The sequence below is a fragment of the Hetaerina americana genome, unplaced genomic scaffold (assembly GCF_022747635.1).
Source record: "Hetaerina americana unplaced genomic scaffold, ioHetAmer1.1.p SCAF_7, whole genome shotgun sequence".
Taxonomy (NCBI): domain Eukaryota; kingdom Metazoa; phylum Arthropoda; class Insecta; order Odonata; family Calopterygidae; genus Hetaerina; species Hetaerina americana.
In genome coordinates, this window is record NW_027287316.1 from 64,275,548 (window position 1) to 64,300,354 (window position 24,807).

At 38.1% G+C, this 24,807-nt stretch overlaps 1 protein-coding gene across 1 annotated transcript in view; it reads right to left on the reverse strand.

Moving 5' to 3' along the window:
- Window positions 1-2,252: 2,252 nt before the first annotated feature.
- Window positions 2,253-24,807, reverse strand: part of LOC139696273 (uncharacterized) — a 35,575-nt gene continuing 13,020 nt past the window's right edge. Inside the window, exons 3-11 of the mRNA XM_071594966.1 lie at window positions 15,018-19,742; window positions 13,744-14,050; window positions 12,577-12,937; window positions 12,100-12,423; window positions 9,823-10,118; window positions 8,970-9,075; window positions 7,679-7,791; window positions 7,274-7,375; window positions 2,253-4,791 (exon numbers count right to left, since the gene is read on the reverse strand). Of these exons, the coding sequence (XP_071451067.1) occupies window positions 3,530-4,791; window positions 7,274-7,375; window positions 7,679-7,791; window positions 8,970-9,075; window positions 9,823-10,118; window positions 12,100-12,423; window positions 12,577-12,937; window positions 13,744-14,050; window positions 15,018-19,742 (7,596 nt within the window). The 3' untranslated portion in view covers window positions 2,253-3,529. The remainder of the gene's footprint in view (window positions 4,792-7,273; window positions 7,376-7,678; window positions 7,792-8,969; window positions 9,076-9,822; window positions 10,119-12,099; window positions 12,424-12,576; window positions 12,938-13,743; window positions 14,051-15,017; window positions 19,743-24,807) is intronic.

Consider the following 24,807-nt stretch of genomic DNA (forward strand, 5'->3'; position numbering starts at 1 on the left):
CATGTGACATGACATGACCTTGTTAAATTTCAAAATTACTTGTTAACATTTAAAGCAATTAATAATTGGTTTTATTAATCAAATAATCAATTAATAACTTTAGATCATAAATTCTTTGCATGATTTTTGAAAAATATTTTGTATATTAAATTTATTATCGCCGTCGAGTTCAAAGTGAGTTACGAAAATCAAACTTTCTGCTATTAACATGGCTGATTATGATTGAGTTTACGCGGTGTCATTAGGACCCAACAACTTCATGCTCCCAACCAAAGTTAATCCTTGGTACAAATTATTATCCACGACCGAGCGATAATTCCAACTCCTGAGACTTTTTAAGATTATTTCGACTGTGGTAAGACAGCTCATAAATATCGTAGGTGAGAATCAATGCTGCCCTTTCCAAGTAGATCGCATATTTCTCTGAGCACGCAAGGCCTAACATCTGAGGTTGACTTCATTCTGTACCTACACCAGGGGGGTGGAAATTTACAAAATTTGAACCCCCCTCTAAGTTTGCCGTCCAAACGCAATCGTAAAAATCGTAGAGCACCATACCCCGGTGAACTGTCTATAAGTGAAAAAATATTGTCCCAAATGTATCAGACTGCTCAGTACAAGGGAAATCAAGTACTTTCAAAATGTAAAATTGCACAAGAGGTGCCTGGTGGGACAGGTAAACCATGAACCTTTTCAATGAACTCTATTTGTATTTAAAAGAATAATTAAAATATACTCTTGTGTACCATTTGTGGAAAATATTTCTACATGTTAAAAACAGTCTTTAGTATTAGCCAAGGTAAAAAATAATTTAATAGGAGCAAATTTGTTACTGCAATTAATGCTCTTCAGGTGTCTTACATTTGAAGTCTCCATACGAGTAATGTGACTGATGTTTAATACAATCCCTATAGAAAGATTTTCTTACAGAACTGTTCCTGAGAGAACATCCCGGTTCTCCTGTACCTTCCCATAGGAGATTGAATAAAACGGGTAAATGTTAAAAATGAATGAAAAGAATTATTAAAAAAGCTCATCACAACAAGCACTGTTCATCCTTAAATATTTGGAGTCAAGATTTTAAAAAAATCCAATGATGCCATGCCCTCGCACTTTTGATGAGCATCGGGACTAGTTAATATAAAAAAATGCTATTTAATTTGACACAAATTATTAATACATAGAAAGATTCAAATAGGTTTATCAATTATGCCAAATGTAATGTATATATTACCTCAAATACAACCACAGTTCATAGATGCCAAATAAATTGCGCTGTAAATATTGCAAAAAGTGTGTGACTTGAGCAGAAAGCAAAAAGATTCAACTCACTCAGGTTATGTCTGGATAATTATTTCATGAAAAAAGGAGTATTATGATCTCAGATATGCCTACACCAGTTTCACAACCATACAGGCTGAAAGGAGAAGCAATGCATTATGCATCTGCTGCAGTATGAGGTGTAATCATGGTAGTGATCAAGCAGAAGGGAGAAGTCCGATGTTGGATAGATGGATACAGTTCCAAATTGTGCAACCATCCAGCATTGGTTTTTTTACACAAAACACTCAACTGCGGAGGTCCCATGATATACCTAATAGGGTTTCTCAAGCATGAATTGGTAACAACTAATGTGATCATTAGCAAAAGATGCAAAATGCATGAAGATATCAGAACATTTCAAATTTAGAATTTCACTTGGATAAAATTTCTCAAGTTCTGGTGAAGTTGACTCTCATCGGTTGATTATGGTTGAAGGACATAATCCGAACCAATATGAGCTTCTAATTCTAGCAATTTCACAGATCTTTACATAACATTGCACTGAAATTAATTTAAATCTTACAAAATCTTGATTGTTTCTTCTATGTTTGAATAAACCATTTTCTAACTTCCTCACATGCCTTTGATTCCACCAGTGGAAGGCTTAGCTAATGCATCCATCAGAGACTGAGGTATTAGTGCTTGAATCCCATTCATGTGATATTTCGATGATGTATTTACATGCATTGTGTATTAAGTTATGAAAGGGCTTGTATCCACCAACCATAATATGTTGAATTTACTTCCTTCATTATTATGTATGTTGGACATTTCCAGTGAAAAATTGAATGAAATTGTTCCACTCACAATGTACAGCGAGTAAACAAATTCTAATATGCGAAGCGTCATTTAACTTAAAGACTATGTAATTAGGCATTTATTATGGACTGGAGGTAAATAATTATAAAATAATATTTTAGAAATACTTTGCAATGTGTATTCATGTTTACATTACATAAATGCTTGTAGTCAAGATGAAAAATACAATCAACTGTTATAATCATAGTGACCACTCTATGGATTAACTAAACTACTCCCCTATTCAAACATATCATACACATAATATGGACATTATACACACAATAGGAATATTAAAACAGTCTTCGAGTATTCAATTTTTTTTTTTACAGGTGGAGAACCAAAAATTTTTTCTATAAAATACCTTTCATTGGAAACTTAAGGAGAATTAACAAAGAATTCACTCAATGAAAGATTCAAAACGTTAACTCAAGTTTTGATTCATTTTTGTCAAAAACATACCAGCAACATATTGAATGAATCACTCCTCTTTGTGTTTTAGCGAACCCAAGACATAATGATCAGAAAGAATTCCCGCCAGTGTCATCAAGCTGGACGGCTCATGGGGATAATTCTGCTCAGACTAGCACTCAACTACATATTATATATAATATATATTTATATAAACTACTTATCATCATTTAAGATAAGATTACTTCTTTGCTGATATATTCCCAATATGGGAGCATCAATCAGATATTTTTTTGGTCAGTTTTTATTCTTTACACAAAGGCACATGTTGGCAGTAATCAAAGAATGACAAACCTGGTTAAAAAAAATCCTGTTTCATCACTTGACTAAAAAATAACCTAAGGAAAGAACCCAAGCGCAAAAGTGTTGCGTGCCCAAAGGAGGAGACAACACTTCTCACTCGGCTTTATCACTTTTGCATCCCTAAATAATCCAAACTCTTGTGTGACTCAACAGAAAACTTGGGGAGTGTTCTAATGTCCATACACACATCCTCATCGTAAGGAGACTGTTAAAGCATTCGCCCCTTCATACAAGAATATATGTGTTGCGAAAAAGTAAGCAAAGGAAAACAAACACGGGAGTGTGGATCTTTACTTTCCATTCTTTGCTAAAATATACAAGATTCCACACCCCTTTTCAGAGTTTCTCTCGGCAATTCACACAGTATTTACACCACTCACTCCAAATAATAAGTCAAAGAGACGTTTAAGGGACGCTGAGGTAACATGACATGTCCTCTTGCCCAGAGAAGCAATTCATGAGGCACATCTAGTGCGCAAGGGTCCAACTGCTTCCCGTGGAGGTAGGGAAAAGGGGACAATTGTGCACATACACTCACACAGACACACCTTCTTCACTGGCAGCCCTGTCCTACCAGTAATGGTCCCACACACAGATTGATGACTTGATGGGGTCAAAACCCCCTCAATGGTCATCAACTGGACCCACCCCCACGGAGAGCATCAAAGGCAGCCTCGGATGCTCCGAGCGACCTCCTGCTCCCTCCCGCACTCTCACCATCATCTCCACCTCCACCGCCTCGACCCCTACGCTCCTCGGCATGCTGCTTAGCTGACCTCTTTCCCCCATATGTCCTGACCGTTTCCCCTCCCGGGAAGAGTGACTTCTTCTCCTCCTCTGCACTGCCGCCCTTCCTCTTTCCCTTTCCCCCACGGCCACCTCCTTTGTCCCCCCTCTTTGGTGCGGCTTCTGATACTGCCTCGGAAGAGTGCAGAGTCTCAGTGGATCCCTCAGTACCCCCAATGTCCGACGCCCCCGAAGTCGATCCCCGGAGCCTGCGGAGAACCCTTACGGTTCCCCCAACTTCACTCTCCACATCTGAGGAGACGGCATCCTCGTCTTCCTTCACACCGCCCCCCTTGCGACTTCCCGAGGCTTTGCGTACCGATGGGCCACTGCTACCTTCTTGGCTGCCACGCTCCCCACTCCTCCCCGGGCTGCTGCCCCCACCCACACAAGCCCCACGAACTCCTTTGGTATGCTTCCAGAATGCTGTCAGCGACTTGTAGCCTTTGCCACATGCATTGCAAGAGTACTTGGCATCTGAGGATGAGGAATCAACAGAGCCTCTCTTTCCCCGTATGGAAGCAGCACTGCCAATGACACTCTTCCCATCATCCTCGGCAGCATCCTCATCTTCATCATCATCCCCACATTCACTGCCCACACGTGATGACCCATCCGCACTGCCGACCCTCGATGGTGTCTCCTCCAGATCATCGTCGTCATCCTCAAACTCATAGACATCGAAGAGGCTCTTTTCCACATCCGAAGACATACCACCTCGGCTACCACCCCTCTTCCCACGACCTCTCCTGCCGCTGCCTCGACCTCTCCCTGAGCCTTTGGAAGTGGTTGCAACTGATGGGTCATTGCTGTCTGATGTCGACGAGGTTGACTTCTTTGATAGACCTGATTTGGAGGTCATCATTCCCTTGGTGGTAGTCACCGCACCCAGCTTCAATTTCTGGGAGAGGTTGAGTTCCCTCAGCGCAGCCTCTGCTTTGGCCTTGATGTCACTTCCCAGGCCACCCCCAGAGCGGCTGCGGTACTCTTTGGTGGCATGCCTTGGGAATATCTTCTGCATGGGAAGGGCTCCCTCTAGGTGGTTTGAATTGTGCTCAAGGTTCAGGTGACGGATGACACCTTGTGGCGACTTGAAGTTGACGCCACATACTGTGTGGGAGAGTGAAAGTATGACTTGATTAGTGAACCTCACCGTAAATTAGGAAACTACTTCATCAACATTCAGTAGTTTCAGGTGTAACAATGCAGAAGTAATGTATAATCAATGAAGTGACAAAATGGCACTTTTCCATAGTTTTTTAATGGAACTAACCCAAATGGTTCCATCTTAATAAGGTATCTTCACACTTCACATATGTTCAATTAAACACCGCATATAAGTGCGATGGTTGCCACTTCTTTGAATCCTTGTAAACAATATTATTAATTAATTTCAATGCACATATATCCAATCTGTAATCAACTTGAAGAATTTTTGAGACACAAAAATAAGGATTTTCATAACTAACTAAAATATTTCCTAACTGGTCCAGGTTTCCTCATCAGACATTTCATTCTGTCCAGGATGACTGGGCAGGAAGGAAATTCAGTATTAAAAAGCTCTTTAATAGTATGTACATGTTATGTCACCAGAACTAACACTAAATTGCAAGCGCACGTGCACTGGTCCATTCTCCCTTCCTGGCATACATGTAGCTGAATACCCAATGACATGTTTGCACAGCCCTAAAGCTAACATACTTAAGTCAAAACGTGCTACGCATTGGAAAGAAAGTAAAGCGGAAAAGTACAACCTAAGTGATTTATTTCAAATCAATTTCCAAAAATTATTTTCTTACACAGAACCCAAGACTTGCACTACTACTTTCCATTTGATGTTTTTTTTAATTATTCAACCAATCAGCATTTAAAATTAATACATTTTCCTATCGAATTATAGCAAGACTTTTTTTGGGTTGAGTCATCCTATCTTCTCAATCTCCAATTAATAAACAACCTACACAACACGGCTCACTCCAAATAACCCAGAGGTTTCCAGACACTCTCCAGCTTTTCATAAGCAATACATTAGCTGTTAAAACTCAAACTGTTAATCATCACGGAGCACTGGTGATCCATTTATTTTACCCTTGTTTTTCTATCATAACAATCTTAAGGCCAAGCAAATGCTTCAAAAGAATTATAAAAAGATATGTCATGACCATTTCTTATCCCTTTTAAAACATGTAGTATTGCAAACCAATCAATGCATACCTGACATGATATTCTCAATTTATGAAATTTTACACCTTAAAACGGAAAATTTAGATCTTTCGAAATTATAACTTGAGCTCACTACCATTCTTCTGTTACTCCACATTGCACCCATCATATTAAAACAATGTATTTTTGTTGCTCATCAAAAACTATATACTGATTGAATGTATTCAAACTACCAAATTTTAATATGTTGCCCAGAAAGGCAAAGGACAGTTAGAATGACCAGGCTAAAAGAGGTTCTTCACTCTCTATTCATTCTATTCATTTCTTAACCCTAATGACTATTTTTTAACAAATTCTGGCTTTAAATTCACACTACTTGTGTCAACTATTGATGAAGACTTCTGCTAATGAAATCAGCATGTGAATATTTTTACCAATTTACCAGTTAATCAAGGCTTCTGAGATGTATATCTGATGAAGGTTCCATGCTGCTTCCAGGAATTACTGTCTCGTAGGTATCTTCAGGTCAAAGTGATCTTTTATGCAATTTGGCCACTATATATAGGAGATACTGGCTGGCCTGGAGCACTCTGATTGGCTGTTTCTTGGTGATAAGGTACAATTACCCCTTTCCATAGGGAAGTTAGGGTGTAGCCATCCTTATAGTTGAATTTCTTAGGATTTTTCAATATTACTACCACTTCTCTGATAAGCCTCTGGAAATAGTTTTTTTTCCCCTTGCCATTACTTTTGTTTGGTCAAACCTAATTAGGCATCCTGGTTCCCAAGAGCACCAAAAGGTCACGGAAAGGAAACAGTTCCAACTCTCAGCAATTGCTGCACATGTGTAGTCAGAACCAGGATATACAATTGAGTTCGACCAAACAAAAGTGCTGGCAAGGGAAAAATGCAATTTCCTGAGACTCATAAAAGAAGTGGTGGAAATAATGATGAAAAATCCAAAGAATTTCAACCATGAGTACGGCTAAACCCTGATTTTGATGTGGAAAAGGGTAATTCCACCTCACTGCCAAGAAAGAGCTAATCAGAGCGCTCCAGGTCAGCAAACGTCTCCTACATAGTGGTCAAATTGCAATGAAGATCACTTTGACCTGAAGATGCCTCCAAAGACTGGGGGGCAAAACTGTTGTCCAACAAGCCAACCTTTACGATGGTAATTCTTAGAAGTAGCATGAAACCTTATTTACAACTTAGATTTTTCAAAAAATGACCTTATAATTTTAGAATTATGTTTCAAGGACCACATTTTCACTCAAATAAAGCTAATAAATTTGTTGAAACAGAAAACAAAATGCATATTATCTAATAAATTAATTCAATTGTATAATAAAAAATACTTAATAGAGATGAAAAGTAACTCGGTAAGTAAAAATTCTCAAAAGATGTTTAAAAAGTTCTCATGGCATACCTGAGCAAAGGTAATTGCCTTTGGGATCTGGGTCCATGTATGACTCCTCTTCGCTTGACCTTGATGAAGGTGTTGGACTAGCCATTCTCAACACTGGAAAAGCTGAGAAAGGAAGTTAAACAATTAATTCAAAGTTAATGGCAAACATATCCTGGACGACCAAATTTTAATTTACACCAGAATAAAATGACTCATGGAGTATATATTAAATCCTCCGTTTAAAAACACAAATTGGAATAAATATTCATAAAATTTTATGTCCACATCCACCTCGCACACATTTCAAATGATTGAAATTATCACTTGAACATCTTGTGTCAACAAATGCATAATTGCTGATGAGCAAAAATTTGTATTTGAAATTGGAAGTATTTATGTTCTGGTAGCTAGTAGGATCTTACTAACCTTTCATTTTAACCAAAAACTTCTTCCTTATAACCATAGATTCTTCTGGTGACTCTTTTCTTAAAATAAGATGGTGATGCATTTCCGTAGTAAAGCAGTTGATACTCCATTCCCTAAAGAGACAAAAATTCATTGAAAATTATAATCTTATCCTAAAAAAATTTAAGGAATTAAGCGTTAATTCACCAAAAAGGTTTTCTGGAGCTTAGAATATTATGATGTTGACATCGTGATGGAATTGGGTAATAGAGTTTTCTATGGTATTCTCCCACAGAATAAACAAATGGCTCAGACAATTATTTCATAGGATAATTATAGAAATAAAAAAATGCATAAGCTCACGCTTCAAATGATGAAATGGTAACTATTATTTTTATAAAATTCAGTAATAAATTATTTCTTGGACTAAAACCAATCAACTTTTGGTTGGTTATCAAAACAACTACACTAAAATCCAAAATCCTTTATTTCAGCTCAAATGCAGTCCATTTAGTTAATTTCAACAGCTGAAGTTTTTCCCTTCAGCACTTCATCAAATCATAGGCAATTAAACTAATAATAACTTTGTATGGTGGCATTGTTTTCAAAATGCACTGTGGAAATATGCAATATAACCACAGGGTACATTAAATGCCAACATTAAAACATGATAATGATCACTTCTTTCATAGTTGTCAGCTATTTCATGAGGTTTTAACAGTAGAAGATGGAGTAATTGCATAAAAATTCAAAGATTTAAGCAAAAATAAAGACTAATTCATTTCATAGATAGCATGGAATATAAACAATTCCCAATTGTCCACATATTTAAAGGTAACCCAATTATGGTTTTGTTTAGTAGAGTTTTTCAGCAACATACCCCTAAGATTGACAAGCGAGATCTATAACCGAAAATTTAAAAAAAATCCTATTATTATGCCATATCCAGACTTTCTAATCTAGCAAGACTCATAACATGTACAAGATGCTGAAAATGTATTTTGCACTTTTAACTTATTTGCAATTTAAGAATTAATATCTAATGAGTAATAATTTTTATATGCAGCAATTGAATTAGGTATTTTAATAATGGCATCAATCATTTATTAATCCATTTTAACTTTCCTATTGTTACAAATCTTACACACAACCATTTACCATTTTCTTGTTGACATTAGTATTATCATAAAAAACTTGATTGTTATGAATTTCTCCACCTTACTGGGTAACGCAGAGGAAATTACGCAAGCTAATTAGAGAAAATACAGTCAAAATGAACAACACACAGTTTATCCCATAAAAAGTGACTGACCTGTGCTTTGTCTTGACATGCTTGCACAACTTCAGGAAGTTATTCATGCTCTCTCGGCATATAGGGCATTCCATCATTGAGTCAGAGTTATCGGGCAATGGTGAATCTATAAGAATCAAAGATATGCATTAAATAATAAGATAAAAACACCTGGAAGTGCTTTCTTTAAAACAAGACGCATATTAATATACGTACTGACCCAGAATTTTCAAGAAAAAACAAATGTATTCAAAAAATTTTCTATTTAATTTGTATTGATTGACCTTATAATGACAGTATAATGATTTTTATTTTCACTTATAGTCCAACTAGAACTACTGATCTTGAAGATTACTTCAAATACCAAGGAAGTCTGAGATGGAAAATGATTCAAACCACATTATTTAATGGCCATAAATATAATACTTTGAACAGTGCTAATGTCCAACAATCATAATTTACAATTACGAAAAAAACACTAAAAATATAATCTTATCATGAGGACTCCATTGATCTTGTTATATCACACACCAACACTACATTGGAATGTACTGTTATAGGCCTTTATTTTTTTTAGAACTCTCCACCCTCTTGCTTTCAAACTAAAAATAGTTCTTAATTACTGCCTAAAATTTTCATCCAACTAATGGAGCCAGTCTCCCTCGTCATTCAATTAAGGCCATTGTCTATTTTGTAGGACATAGATGCAAGTTATTCACATGGAATAAATAGGTCAATGATTCAGTGATTAAATATAATTAATCATTACGTGCCATTACTGGCTCCACGCCTATACGAAAATAGGATTTAAGATATGAAAAGACTACTTCATAGTGAATACCAAAGAACGACATGTGCCAGTGTGCTTCCTCACCTATGCCATTGTGGGCCCGTTTCAGGTGAGCTTCCAACTGAGAGTGGCGAAGGAATGTGAGTTGGCATGCAGGGCACGGATGGTGACTGTGGCGCCGTCCTGTCTCCTGAGACTCTTCTGAATCCTCCTTGACAATGGAGCCCCCATCTCCCCCCTCTTCCCTCCTACCGCGCCCCAGAAGTTCATCAAAATCAGAGCTCTCATGGGAACAACTCCTAGGTACCCTCATGTCCATGCAAGTCATGTCACGGTGAGCCCATGTTATGTGCCTGTTTCTGCTGCTTACCCTCTGGAACCTAGAAGAATAAGAAGTTGTGTGAGGAGGGGAAACATATTAATTAATAAATCTAGAGAGGAATCAGAGCTTTAATGAAAGAAAAACACACACCATTCAATTCATAGGACAGAACTATTTCAAAAGTAGGATTGCCAAATACCACTAACTCTTGTTCTTGGACATTCCAAAGCAAAAATTGGAAATATTTTACTCTTTAGTGCCATCAAGGAAAACTTGAGCATTAATTCGGTGAAGTTAATATATCAAGTTAGCATCAACAATAAATGAGTCTCCCACGACTCCATACATTTTTTATGCATGTGATGGAGACCTTGAACCATTCATTAAAGGGTTTAAGTCTTTCAAAAGTTTGAAAATTTTTCAGTAGAAAGTTGGGCATTCTGGTGTATTACCATCAACACGGTGTTTGTACAAAAATTTAAAATGCATAGTTTACTTTTAAACTTACTTGCAAATGACATTGTCTCATCCATGCAATTCATCATATCATTGTATGGAGTAGTATTATTTATTGGAAAAATATCCCAGAAGTCACCAGTTCAACAACTTTCCACAACATTTATAATACCTGAAACACTACTTAATATCCAATTTTAAAGGTAAGCTCCCTTATTTTCAGGAGTAAGATAACCTCCCATTTCTGGAGTTAATTATAGTAACAGACTTTGGTATCATAAACAAAGGTAGGCATACTGCAAAGGACTGTCTGTAAGACTATAATAATGTATCTTTGTACTTGGGAGTAACTAATGTTCATTTAGGTGCACAAACTAGTTTGGTATATGCTCCATTTTTATTTGGCCAAGGACCATAGGCCCTAGACTAAAGAAGAAGCATACATTGTATTATTTACATCACATTATAAAGAAACAAAAGATTACTTTTTTGGATCAATGTGTATGTTGTGTACCTGTTTTTTCTATAAGACCATTGAATATCTAATAGTAATTTTCTATTTTCTAGATTAAGTATTAGATGACTTGAAAGAATTGTCCAAACTTTGAAGACAATTTTGAAAGCCAGGAAATTTACCATATTCATTTATGTCATTTTTATCAACCTTTGTAAATTAGAATTTCTAAATATATCTTTGCCACTTATGGGAAGAGACCATATTTAAATACCAATGTACCACATACAGAAGTGGTAAGTCAATGGGGTCACTTTATTGGTACAGCAGGGAGTCAGATATCTCATCTATTTTACATGAAGAATTCTTTCATCCTTTTCTTTTGCCTAATTTTGCTTTTACAGCTCTCTATTTTGGATTTGCTAAATAGATGCTAAGTTTTATCTATAGAAATATTAATATCATAGTCATTGCAAATCTTCTATCTTTTGACCAGTAATCTATGCATATATTCTCTTTAATGATATCAAATTAGCTCAGAAATTGCTGACATTGCATATTTATGACAAAGGGATTATTTTACAAATTTTGTGACAGAATGACCAAATTATTAATAACGTATTTTGTCCTTAAATTCTTATCTACTGAAACTTTTTACCGATAAACTTTATGATAACCATTTCTGTGCTCGTGATTTTAGCACAGAGCCTCCTATATAATAATAGTTCAATATTTGAAGTTGGGAAGATTTCTAAATGGGCGAATCTTCAGATTCTAAGAATTTTTTTTTACTTTTATCACTATCCCATTTGCTTCTTAAGTTACTCTGATACACTTCTGACTGGTTTTGTTTTCAGCTTACCATCTTATTCCAGATAATCAACTGAGAATGCAATAATACTTCTATAAATCAATATAAAAATTGATTCAACTAAATACTCCCTTAGAAGATTTGCAAATTTATTTTGAAATACTAAATTCCTCCTATCATTCAACCCTCCACTCCACCCTTTTGCCTACAAATGTTGGACGAAATTTTCTGTCGGTCCACACAAACCTGTTAGTGGCTCTGGCACACAGGCTGTCTTCGGCAGTTTATTCAATCTTAGTTTATAGAAAATCAACTCACCTGTCTCCACAGAATGGGCAGATGTGATGGAAACTAGGCATTTCGCCTTCATCCAGCTGCCCCTCTGCTTCCTGGCCCTTGGCAGAATCCTCTCCATCAGAAGACCATTCAGAAGGATCTAAACCATCTTCCCTTCGGAACAGAGCCACCTCAGGAGAGTCAGAAGATGCAGCTGCACGGCTGTAACCTTCACTTGTCCCTTCACTGCTTGATGGTCCCCCGAAGGACTTCCTGTTGGAGCTATCTCCAGTGGACGACATCTTATTTATCGCATCCAATGACTTGCTCAAGAGGTTTAACTTGGGAAAGGTACTAAATAATGGACTGGAAATAAAAAAGATGACATTAAAAACAGCAGAAAGAACCTCCAGTCATTGGATGACTAGCAGACCATTTAAACAAAAGAACTTCAAACTAGATTCTAAGAATGTTAACGAGAAAACAACTCAGAAAGTTCACTTATGATCTAATTCTAACCTTTTGTTGGCAATAGCAGGCAACCCTGGCTTTTGAAGTGACAAGCTGGCATCAGACCTGCTGCGCATGTTTGCAAGAGCCTTGCCAAGGAGGCCTCCAAGTGCCGAGGTCATCTGGCTCTTCAAGTTCCCGTCCATCTCTGGAACGGCACCACCCTCTCCGGGCCTCCGGCGCAAATGTTGCTGAGCTATGTGATGATTGAGTGAGATGACATCTGAATACAGTTCTTTGCACACAAAGCAGGGAAGACGTCGGGAAGGAGTAGGACTGGAGGTCACACCAGCCCCAACTACCACACCTCCCACTCCTCTACCTGCTACCAGTTCTCGAAGGGTGTTGCTTGCAGCTGGGTTTGGTTTTTCTGCAGACACATTGGGGAACAATCAATTAATGAACATGCAAATTATAATATGTGTCAACAAATAAGCCTGAAAACACTTCAACCTTAAAGTTGCCCAAATATGGAATATTGTGAAGGTGAGTAAATTGTATAATAAATTTAAGACTAAATTAATAAAATAAGTGAAAATCTAGCTTAATGGAACTATAATTCAATACTTAGAAACAGAAAATAATGTCAATTTTTGCACATGATATTTTTTGTTTTTCTATCGATTTCAAACATTCACCCAAACCAAATCGAATAACCAACAGCTTGAAACACTGCCAACACCTAGCTAACATATGATTGGAAAAGTTGATTGGGTGAAGTTGCTCACCTTACTCTAATGCTATGCACTTAAATTTTTACTTCATTATTGGCTGTTGTATATAAGAAACATACATACAAAGAATTTGAAAAAGCATACAATGCAGCAAAAGAAAAAAAAACTTTCCATGGACCTGTCTTATCAAAATAAATTGGTTATAACCTTCCTAATAGGAGTTAGTTCATGAAGAACTATTTTGAGTAAACAGTGAAAAATTCTCCTGAAACAATCAAAGGACTATTGGAGATGCTTATGCTTATAGGAGATGTTTACAACGCATTATCTATTCATTAAACTCCAGACTTTTCAAAACCATTGAACCAATTTTCTCAAATTTTTTGCCTTAATTTCTGAAGAAGACTCGCATTACCATACTTTTTCACATTTCTATTTGATTTAGCACCCATTCTTTTATGAATCCATAAATTAAGACAGTTGAATAAAGTAATAGACTCACTTCCAGATGGTTGGCCATCTGTAGCTCCCTCCAAAATGTGCTGCTTGGCATCTTTCACTTTGTGCACCCACGCAACATGAGTCTCGAGGGCAGCCAGACCCAAGAAGTGCCTGTTGCACATGGGGCACACCATCTCTTTCTTCTCATACTGGGATATGAGTAAGTGGGCTGAAGCAAGGCTGGCTTGTGTTGGCAGGAGCCTCCTCCCTCCTCGCCATCCACGGTTGCTCTCACGAGGTGGTGGCACAATCTTTTTGCACTTGCTTGGTGGTGGTCCACAACGTCTCCTCTTGCCACCACGGCCATCCTGATACATGGGCGAATACAGGAAATGAAAGGAAGATTTTACAAATTAATGACAGTCTTGCCAATAGCAAATGCCTCTATTAACCAAGTTTCCAGAAATTTAAGAATTAATAGCAATCAAGGAAAGCCACGGTGTCAATAATTTTTACTCTATTCAGAAATTTTTTTTTATTCATTAAAATACCTGCATTTAATTTTTAATTGCCATTAACTTTTGGAGTGAAATCATTTTGATAAAAACAACTCATGAGTTTTATCTTTATGGACTCAAATTTATATTTAATGAAAATTTTAAGCTTTAAAAGTCATGATTCACTAAATTTGATGGCTGTTTTAAAATACCATAAATTCATGACTACCATAAATACAAGAATAAACCGTTGCATGTAATTGAAATGCATGTGGTATTCACGCTAAGAACATTAATACACAATGAAGAAGAATTTTGCAACTACCAACAGATGAAAATCAAAGAAAAGTTGAAAATTATTTTTTAGTTATCTAAAAAAAACATCTGAACCTCTCATTGAATTGGCCTGTTATTGCTGTCATCAGTTTCACAGATACTTTATTCATTCTTTATTATAATAACGTACAGATATAATATATTAATATAATTTAATACATTTTAATTACATAGTAACTTCATGAAGTTATAAAAATTCATATGCATAACACGAAGAGTTTACATATTTTCCCCATTAAATAGAACGCTTTTTAAATCAATGGTACATTATATTCAGGCCGTAGACTATATCTAACTATATCCTAATACACGAAAAATTATCTCACTTAATACTGTAGCCAGTGTAGACAGAAAAGTAACAAATTCACATAAATCACATTATGGCTGGCAAAGTGTATCAACACACCATTAAGTATACATATTAAAACCTAACTGAAGAAAAATAACCTTAGCAAATTATTGTTAGTAGAGTATGAGTGATAAATGTGAAGGAAATATTTACCGTAAAGTAACTCGCAGAATCTGCCGCAACTGGAGGCAGAGAAGCGGTCTCAGCTTCTTCAATGAGTCCATCTGCTGCAATGGTTACAGCTGCTGACTGGTTATCAAGATCAACTAGTTCTGGATTAGGAAGGGGTCCGGTCTGATCATTAGACTCAGCTGCATTGTAGGCAACATTGGCAGGAATGGCATTGTTATCATACACAAAGTCTAATGGTCCAGTCCCAAGCTGCTGGAGCATCGCCATTTCCTCATCTGTGGCTCCCATGGCAAGCTGTAGTTCTGCCAGACCTTCCCCATAGAGACCCACCCCTCCATATTCCTCTTCCGGAGCAGTGGCCCCTGGTTGAATCCGGGATGAATCAAACCCTGGGACATCTTCTCCCAGGATCCTGTTCACAGAATCCAGGATGGAACCAAGGCTGGGGTTGGGTGGGGAAGGATTGGGGGTGGAGGGGTGGGTGACGGGGGGAGGGTCCTCATAGGATGGTACACGGGGTATAGGGGAAAGGGAATGTTGCGGTTCCGTCCAGGGAATCGGATTTGGAGGCTGATAGCGCCACAGGCCTGGGGAAGGGGGTGGGTTGGGATCTACAATTGGTGCCTCCCACCCTCCGTAGGAGCCCCAGCTGTCCTGCTGCACTGGATGCATGTGTGTGTTGATGCTGGGCTGCTGTGGTGGCAACTGAGGAGGTGGAGGTGGGGGTGGTGGTGCTTGCTGCACTGGTGCCTGCTGGACCATCCCCACATTCCACTCGTACAACATGCTGTAGGTTGTGGGAGGGGGCGCAGGGGGTTGGACAAACTCCTGGGAGGGAGTTGCCGCAGGAGCGTCGGGCCAAATCCCACACTGAAGATCCTCATTGGCGTTTTTTGTGCCCTCGATAACCGTCGCGGATTCGGGCGCCGCCGCGACGGTGGCTTCCGGGGACACTTTGGTGATGCTCCCCTCAGCTTCTTGTGCTGGTGCTGGCTGGTTGTCGCCCTGTCCAGAACTTCCCCGCTCATTTGCCGTTTGACCAATGAGTGAGCCATCAGTAACGTCCTTGGTTGGAGGCTTTTTTGGTCCCTCTTGGTGGCTGGCCTCGTCTGGGGCAGCAGGCAAATTTGCACTAGTGCACTCTTCTGCAGCTGCTGGTGGTGTTGGCTGCTCCTTTACCGCAACCTCCTTTAAGGGACTCTGAGAATCCTCTTTTGGAGCAATTATGATTTCTTTACTTTTGGTTGTCAAAGATCCAGATAATTTGTCATCACTGCTCAAGTTTTCTTCCTCAGAATCATTTTCATTGATGTCAACATCTTGAGGCTTCTTTTCTGGTGACTTTTTTTCTTGGGATTTCTTGTCTGGGGACTTTTTTTCCTGAGACTTCTTTTCTGAAGTCTTTTTTTCTGGTAACTTTTTTTCCTGAGCTTTCTTCTCTGATGCCTTTTTTTCTTGCAAGTTTTTTTCCTGCAGGTTTTTTTCCTGCAGGTTTTTCTCCTGCAAGTTTTTTTCCTGCAAGTTTTTCTCCTGCAAGTTTTTTTCCTGCAAATTTTTCTCCAGCAAGTTTTTTTCCTGCCCGTTTTTTTCCGGCAGGTTTTTTTCCTGCAAGTTTTTTTCCTGCAAGTTTTTTTCCTGCAGGTTTTTCTCTTGCAAGTTTTTTTCTGGTGACTTTTTTTCTGGAAGTTTTTTCTCAGGTGACTTCTTTTCCAGCAATTTCTTCTCTGGCTTTTTTTCTTGTGATTTCTTTTCTGGCGACCTTTTTTCTGGCACCTTTTCCTTAGCACTGGTCTCATTTGTGATACTTTCATCCTCTGAAATCACTTTTTTTCCCTTCTTGTCCTGGACAGTATTTTGCTCGCCTCCTCCCGCCTCATCAATCCCTGTCTCTTCACTTTCTTCCCCACTCTTTCCTTTGGATGACACCATTTCTTTGTCATTGGATACATCGGCAATGCCACTCTTGTCCTTGGCTTCTCCATCACTCCTTTTCTTTGTACTCTTACCATCTGCCTCAACTTTTTTATCATTATCCCCTTTCCCACTTTCACTGGACTTAAGGGAACTTGCCTTCTCTGAATCTTTCCCCTCGCCAGATGCTTTGTCACTTTCCTTTCCCTCACTGATGACACCTTTCTTTCCTGAATCATGTACTTTCACTTCATTGGACCCTTCCTCCTCATTATCCCCTTTCTTATCTTCACATTTCTCACCTTCCTTAGACCCTTTTGCTGCAGCAGCATCTGCCTTTTCCTTAGCTAATTTCTGGTTCCACTTGTGCTTTTGACTCTGACCATGCTTGACAAGATTGAATGCTGAGGAATAACCCATTTCACACACATTACACCAAAAGTTTTCAACCTCCCTCTTCAGTTCCTGTTTTTTCTTCTTTTTGTGGCTCTTTTTGGTTACTTTTCCTTTGGACCCTTTGGTTCCTCTAAGTTTGCTGTCTTTTTCATCCTTTTCTTTGCCATCATCATCTTCCTCTTCTTCTTCACTGTCTTCTATTTTGGTTCCACTTTCTTTAGGCTCTGGCTCGACTTCACTTGAATCTTTCACCTTATTATCCTCAACTTCCTTTGTGACAATTGAAGGCCCTTCTGTTTTTTCCACATCCATTGATTTTTCCTCTTTGCTTGATACAGTGACTTCTTCCTCCTCTTTCTTCTTAGAAGCAGACAGTCGTCCTTTATCTTCCTTCGAAATATCTTTCTCTTTGGAATGTGAAACCTTACTCTGAGCAATAGCAGAGCCTCGCGTGACTTTTGGCTCTATCTCAGGCACAACCGCAGCTGATGTTTCTTCCACCTTAGGACTGCTTGGTCTTTCCAGAGAAGCACCCCTCCTTTTCCCCTGTCTTGGAGTCACTGGAGTTGAATCAACCTTGTCTGTAGTAGCCTTCGAGACTACTTCACTGGTGGATGCTGATGTTTTAGCAGAGTATTTCCCTCTCCTTCCTCTTTTTCCCCTGCTTTCACTCATAGAGGGATCCTCCTTCTCAGCATCATCTTCCTTGTCAATGGTAAAACCTTCTGGTTCATCAGTGGCTTTTGGTACTTCCTTTCCCTTTTTCTGATCAGCTTCCTTATCTATCTGCACAGCAATGTCTTCTTCTTCTGCCTTAACCTGTACTTCTTCCTCATCTTCCACTTCTTCCACCTTTGCTTCCTCCTTGACTGCATCCTCTTTTTCTTTCTTGTCCTCTCCTTCACTGGTCATCTCATCTTCTCCTTTGGTCCCACGAGTATTCCTCAAGCCTTTTGGAGATTTCCCTCTGGCACTCAAAGGCATACTTTTCTTTCCTCCTTTTTTCTTTGGCGTATCTACTTCACCTGCAGGCTCCTCAGTTTCCTCTTCCACCTTGCTCTTTTTGGTGACCTGTCCACTAGACGAAGTTCCTCGTGTCCTCTTCCCAGTTGTACGTAGTGTTGCATCCTCTGACTCTGGGCTCTCTTCCCTTTCCTCCATTTCTGTTGTGACTTCTTCAGCTAGTGCCTCATTAGGAGTCTCTTCAACGGGAACTTCTGGGGCTATCTGTTCAGGCTCAAGGGGAGTCACAATGTTCTCCTCGGCAGGAGCCTCTTCAACCAGTTCCACCACTTCTTCTTTCACTTCCATGACTGGTTCATCAAGAGGTTTTATGTCACTTTCCTCTTCTTTGGCACTGGCTTTGACCTCACTTTCATCAGCAACAGCAACATCTACTTCACTTGGAATGGACACTTCAATCTCTGGCTCATCTGGGAGGTTGCCCTCCTTAACTTCCTGGGCAATGACCTCCTCAACATTTTCGATGGCTTCTTCTTCTTCGGGCTCTACAGGTGTGAGGACAGGAATATCATCATCTTTGGTTGGTGGGCTTGCAACTGGTTCCTCCTTCTGAAGTTGAGGCATATCTGGTTCCTGAGGTGGTTCAGATGGTGGAGATTCAGCAGCCTCCTCAGAAGGCAGGAGAGATTCTTCTTGAGTTTCAGAATCCTTCTTCCCCTCATCCTCTTCGTCAGCCTTTGGGGGTCTTCCTAACACACTAGGGGCAGTGGCCCTTCTCACGTGAACTGGAGGGCCTCTAGGAATGCTGCTGCTGCCACATACCCTAACATGCTTTTCCATGGGTGTGGCATAAGTGAAATTCTTACCACAGTGAGGACAGGCATGCACTGGCCGTACACTACCAGATGGAGTAGGCTTAAGGCCTTCTCCCACTGGCATTATGGGCATCTGCAGACGGAATACACACTTCTTCCCATGACGCTCACAGGAGGATGCATTGTCAAACACAGCTCCACATCCTTTACAATCATAGGGTTCACCAGGTACGCTGGGTGTTGTTGAGCCAACTGGGTGCTGATTGACTGGGGAAGCACCAGGTCTCGCTCTCTTGCTCATTGCATATCTATCTCCTTCTGGACTATAGCCTTCCCCCATTGATTCACCAAACCTCCGCTTCAATGCAAAATCTGAATTGGTTGCAGAATTCCTGCTCTTTGACCCTGGTGGACGTCCACGGCCCTTCTTCACAATGCCTTGAGGACTTACGCCCCCAGCTGCGGCACTGGCTTGTGGTATGCCCATTGGAGGCATGGCCATTGATGTTGATGGAATTGCCATTCCTTCTATATTCAGGGGAGTGGGCGGCAGTGGGTTCTTCGGCGGTCTCCCTCTTTTGGCCGCAGTTGGTGGAGTGCCTTTGACTCCAAGAGGGGCCTTATATCCACTGACTCTTACAAAGTTTCCAGGGAATGACACCTAAAAGTAAATATAAAAGGGTGCACAATTAAATACAGGAAAGTGATAAAAACTTCTGGTTCATCCTTCCTGGATCTCAGGTTCTATATTTCATCCTTGTCTTCAAAATTTAATATTCATCCATTCCCAAATCCAAAACTTTTACTTTTGGCTTAAATAAAAAAAAATATATTTTTAGAAAATATATCTTAAATGATTTTTGTATTTACATGACACATAATAAATACCTATAAATAGTGAACAATACACGAAAAATAGTTGGCATATTTTATTTATCCACGTAACTATAAGAGTATAAATGAAATAAATTCAACTAATGTAAACCTTAAAACTTCACTAACAATATTTCTAATGCAGCAAAAATAAAAAGCAGTAGATTTCTGTAGAGGAATTTAACTTATTGTACTATTTAACTATTCACACAATTACTATTTCTCACTTATGCAACCATTTCCATTGTATTGTTTTCGATAAGATTCAAGGCCTTTTGAGCCATAGTCTTCAATATTTTAACTTTATTTGATCAAGCAATAAGAAATTAGATGCAATTTATTTTTCAACATGAGTCTTTAAATAACACAGAAGTATGGGAAAATTCAGAGAGTCACAAGAATTCTGGAGATATATATATATATATATATATATATATATATATATATATATATATATATATATATATACATATTTTTTTTTTTAAGTAATCTACCGGTTAAGGTAGGTTTTTGGACTGACACAACTACCAAACAAATATTTTATTACTCCTAACAAAACACAAAATCAATCATCCTACTCTATATCAGGTCCCTCTTCATCTCTGAGTACTTCCTTCCTCCCTTCATCCCGTCCAACAACCCTATCCTGTTCCTTCCCTTTCCTCTTTTGCCCAACATTCTACCCTCTATCACAGTCTTCAACATCCCACTGCCGGTCAACACCCCCTTCATCCACTTTTCCTGCCTCCATAGGATTGCTCCCAACAAACCCCTCTCTTCGCCCACCATACCAAGTACTTCCTCATTTGTTTTCTTCTCTGTCCATTTCACCTTCTCCATTCTTCTCCACACCCACATTTCAAAAGCCTCCAATCTACGTCTATCCTCCTGCTTCAATGACCACGTTTCCGCTCCGTACATAGCTACGCTCCATATCAAAGTTTTTACGAGTCTTTTCTTAACATCCTTACTCAAAGTCCCTGTCATCAACTCCCTCCTCCTTGTGAAAGCCTCTTTGCCTAGCGCAATTCTTCTCCTTACGTCCCTACTACTTTGACCGTGTTGGTCCAAAACACTACCGAGATACGTAAACTGTTCTACCTGCTCTAGCTTTTGCCCTCCTATTTTAATGTTAAGCTTGGCCTTTTTCTTTCTAGAAAATCGCATAACCTTTGTTTTATTAATATTGATTCTCATCCCATACCTGTCGCACTGAATTTCCAATTCACTAAGCAATGCTTGCAGCCCCTTGGCTGACTGACAAACTAAAGCTTGGTCATCAGCAAACCTAACTGATTTTACGACTTCCCCGCCCACTTTCATTCCTACCTCGAGTTCTTCCCATGCCTCTTTGATCATTTCTTCTGCGTACAGGTTGAACAGCAACGGTGATAATGGGCAACCCTGCCTTACACCCCTTCCTAACACTGCCCATCCTGACTCCCCGTTTCCCACCCTCACCTGGGCAGTCTGAGACATGTATATATACATATATACATATATATATATATATACATATATACATATATACATATATATATATATATATATATATATATATATATATACACATATACATACATATACACACACACACATATATATATATATATATATATATATATATATATATATATATATATATATATATATATATATATATATATATATATATATATATATACACATATACATACATATACACACACACACATATATATATATATATATATATATATATATATATATATATAGAAAAGGGATAGGAACACATATAAAGGACGAACACAATAGAGGTGGGGAAGGCGGAATCGAACGGATCACAAGAGTAAAAAAATTTCCTCAACCGGGACTCGAACACCGGATCTTTCCACTTGCCGGGCGGATGCTCTTAACCACTTGAGCTATCGAGGATAGTCAATTTACCCTGAGATCCGTGGGTCTAATATGTCGCCAAGCGCCCCGATTCTTTCAGCCAAGAGATGGCGTCAGGGGGCCGTTTCACCCACCAAAGGAGAAATAGACAATACACAAGTGGAAAGGACAGTGGGTTAGAATTCATACAACATCATACAGGAAAGGAACAGTGCGTTTCGTGGCACGCATAGCCAGAATATTTTTACTCTTGTGATCCGTTCGATTCCGCCTTCCCCACCTCTATTGTGTTCGTCCTTTATATGTGTTCCTATCCCTTTTCCTTATATCTGTTTCTGTTTATATGAGTATTCATTCGCCGTTTGGCGGGATTTCGTGTTTGAATGTATATATATATATATATATATATATATATATATATATATATATATATATATATATATATATATATATATTTACACATGTAAACTAATTAAATGTCCATGCAAAATGTGTAATATAGAAGTAGTACAACTACTTAAGAGTTTTTACTGAGATACATAAGAGAAATTACAATAGGATCACCACTAAGATGTACATTTAGCTAAAATATATTGTTTAGCGTACATATAAAAATATTACAAATAATACTATGGATGCACTGAACAAGCTCTCACTGCATTTAAGAATGTATACATGTGCCTAACAAAATATGAATGCAGGGAAAAATAACTTTGTTGAATATATAACTGCCTGATGAAGAAAATATGTATACAGCAAAATATCTAGGAGTTGGCTATAAGATCTATTAGCTAAACTGACAATAATAAGGACATAGAGTTACAGGTCCATAGTGCAATTAATTTTAGCACGAGTATTCTGGCATGATTAGTTGTTTGCCAGTCTTATAAGTTGAATTTATTTTATACTAATAATAATTTTATACATATTCCTTGAAGAGCTATCTGATTATAAGTTTCTTTAGATTTACACAACCACAAATAAGAAACGGCAATACACAGAACACTTTGAACTTAAATTCATTTACAAGGCAGTAAAATGATAGATCATTAATAGCTCTCAACTCTTCAAGGTCTATTATTCATCAATGTCCAGTACTCTTTAGTAAAAATATAGCAGAGTGGGTTGAAGCTATATCATGTGAGCAACACACAGTTCCTTTGAGTCCCACTTGCAGTGCTAGGGAATAAAAAGCTACCATTTTAAAATGATAAAAAATCCTGAATTTTAATGGCATTTTTAGCTATAACTTCTAGTCTTAAACATGATCATGTATGCTTAATGAAATATCCTACGACTTAAAGCAGTGATAACTCCAGCTCCAACTTTATGATTATCTAATCAAAGAAAAAACAGTAATGATTCACCACCGATAAACTGAACCAGAGAGAAAATTGTCTGAATATAAAATACACCCATTTTCACAGGCAAAATGTGAAAATGCTCTTATACCCTTAATTTTCTCTTTTATGCGATCTCACCATTCCCATTATCCTCATTTGATGTTCCTAGTGAAGGGTAACTCCCCTTCCTCAAGTCCATACCAATGTCTGCACATATTTTGCAAGCTCAAAGTTGGATCTCTACATTGTATGTGGAAAGACATTTTAAAAACTTATATGATTACTAACATTCACACTGACCTAACCTATGAGCTACTTCTGGGTCACATTTCAATGACCAATATTGACTGTAGCATACTGTCATTTTCATCCTCTTATTTTCTCCTGCTCTCAATTAACAAGTTCAAATGGCACTATAAATTTATTAATAAAAAATGTGGGCCTACTAGGGAGGTAAAAGCTGCAGCTAGCATCATGCAGCCATTGGGAAATGATTGGGTGATGTGAGAGGGCTCAATTCACCACTTCTCTTTCCCAACTATCAGGATACCCTGAATGAGCTCTTAAAACATTGACCACACTTGCAGTCATCTGATAAGACTACCTATTTGTTGGCTGTTTTTGGTACACGTCATTGAGAAGAACATGGGATGGTGACACAAGTCAATTCACTGAGTTCCTTGGACTATTATAATCCTTCAAATGTTCTCCTTTGCCTGTGGAGGACTGCATCTATCTATCTGCATATACATGTATAATTATTTCCTCAAAACTCTTTTCTTTTACCATCCAAGAACCTACTTTGAATTTAATCACTAAAATGCACAAATCCTGCTGCCATATAAGTTTGGTTTGAAGATAAAAATTAGCAGAGGGTGTGTCCTAGCATAATAAAAATAGCTATGAAAACAATTAAGGAATATCTTTGGTTTTGAACAAGTGCTTCTATTTCTGTCTCATCTAGACCATCATGATGAGAACAGGTGAATTGCATAAATCTTTAATAATATTGGCAGGGCATAAAATATTTCAAATACTAAATCAATATCTTGAATTATTTCAATGCAAACAATATGATGGGTCACAAGACCAAATCATGTGACAAATCTTATGGCTTAGAACTTCATTTTAGATATATTTCAACTAATCCATAACTAAAGAAACATGCAATGTCCTCTAACTATGGCCAGGTAGTGTTTAATTGATAATGGTATTCTTCCTGAGTAAACCGGATTGAAATAATGGAAGGTTTTGGCCTATTAATCATAAATTTATCACTTCATTTTGAAAATATTTCTATTCTTAATGCATCACGTATCAACTGACTATATATAAAAATATCTGACAATACACTATGAAAAAACAAAGCACATTTGTCACAATACATTTAAAATGCACCTTAACTCTGAGAAAATATTTCCCAGAAATAATTCACTATAGGAAAAATGATTGCATCAGTCAACTATTCATGAAATTGATACTCCTCATCCGCAGTTCAAAAGATTTAAAGACACATTAATAAATATTCCTGCACACTATCATACAGAAAATTTTGACATGTCCAAATGAATAAATATGCAAGCACTAGCAAGATGCTTGTGCAGAAGACTCTTACTACAAATTTACTCTCTACAT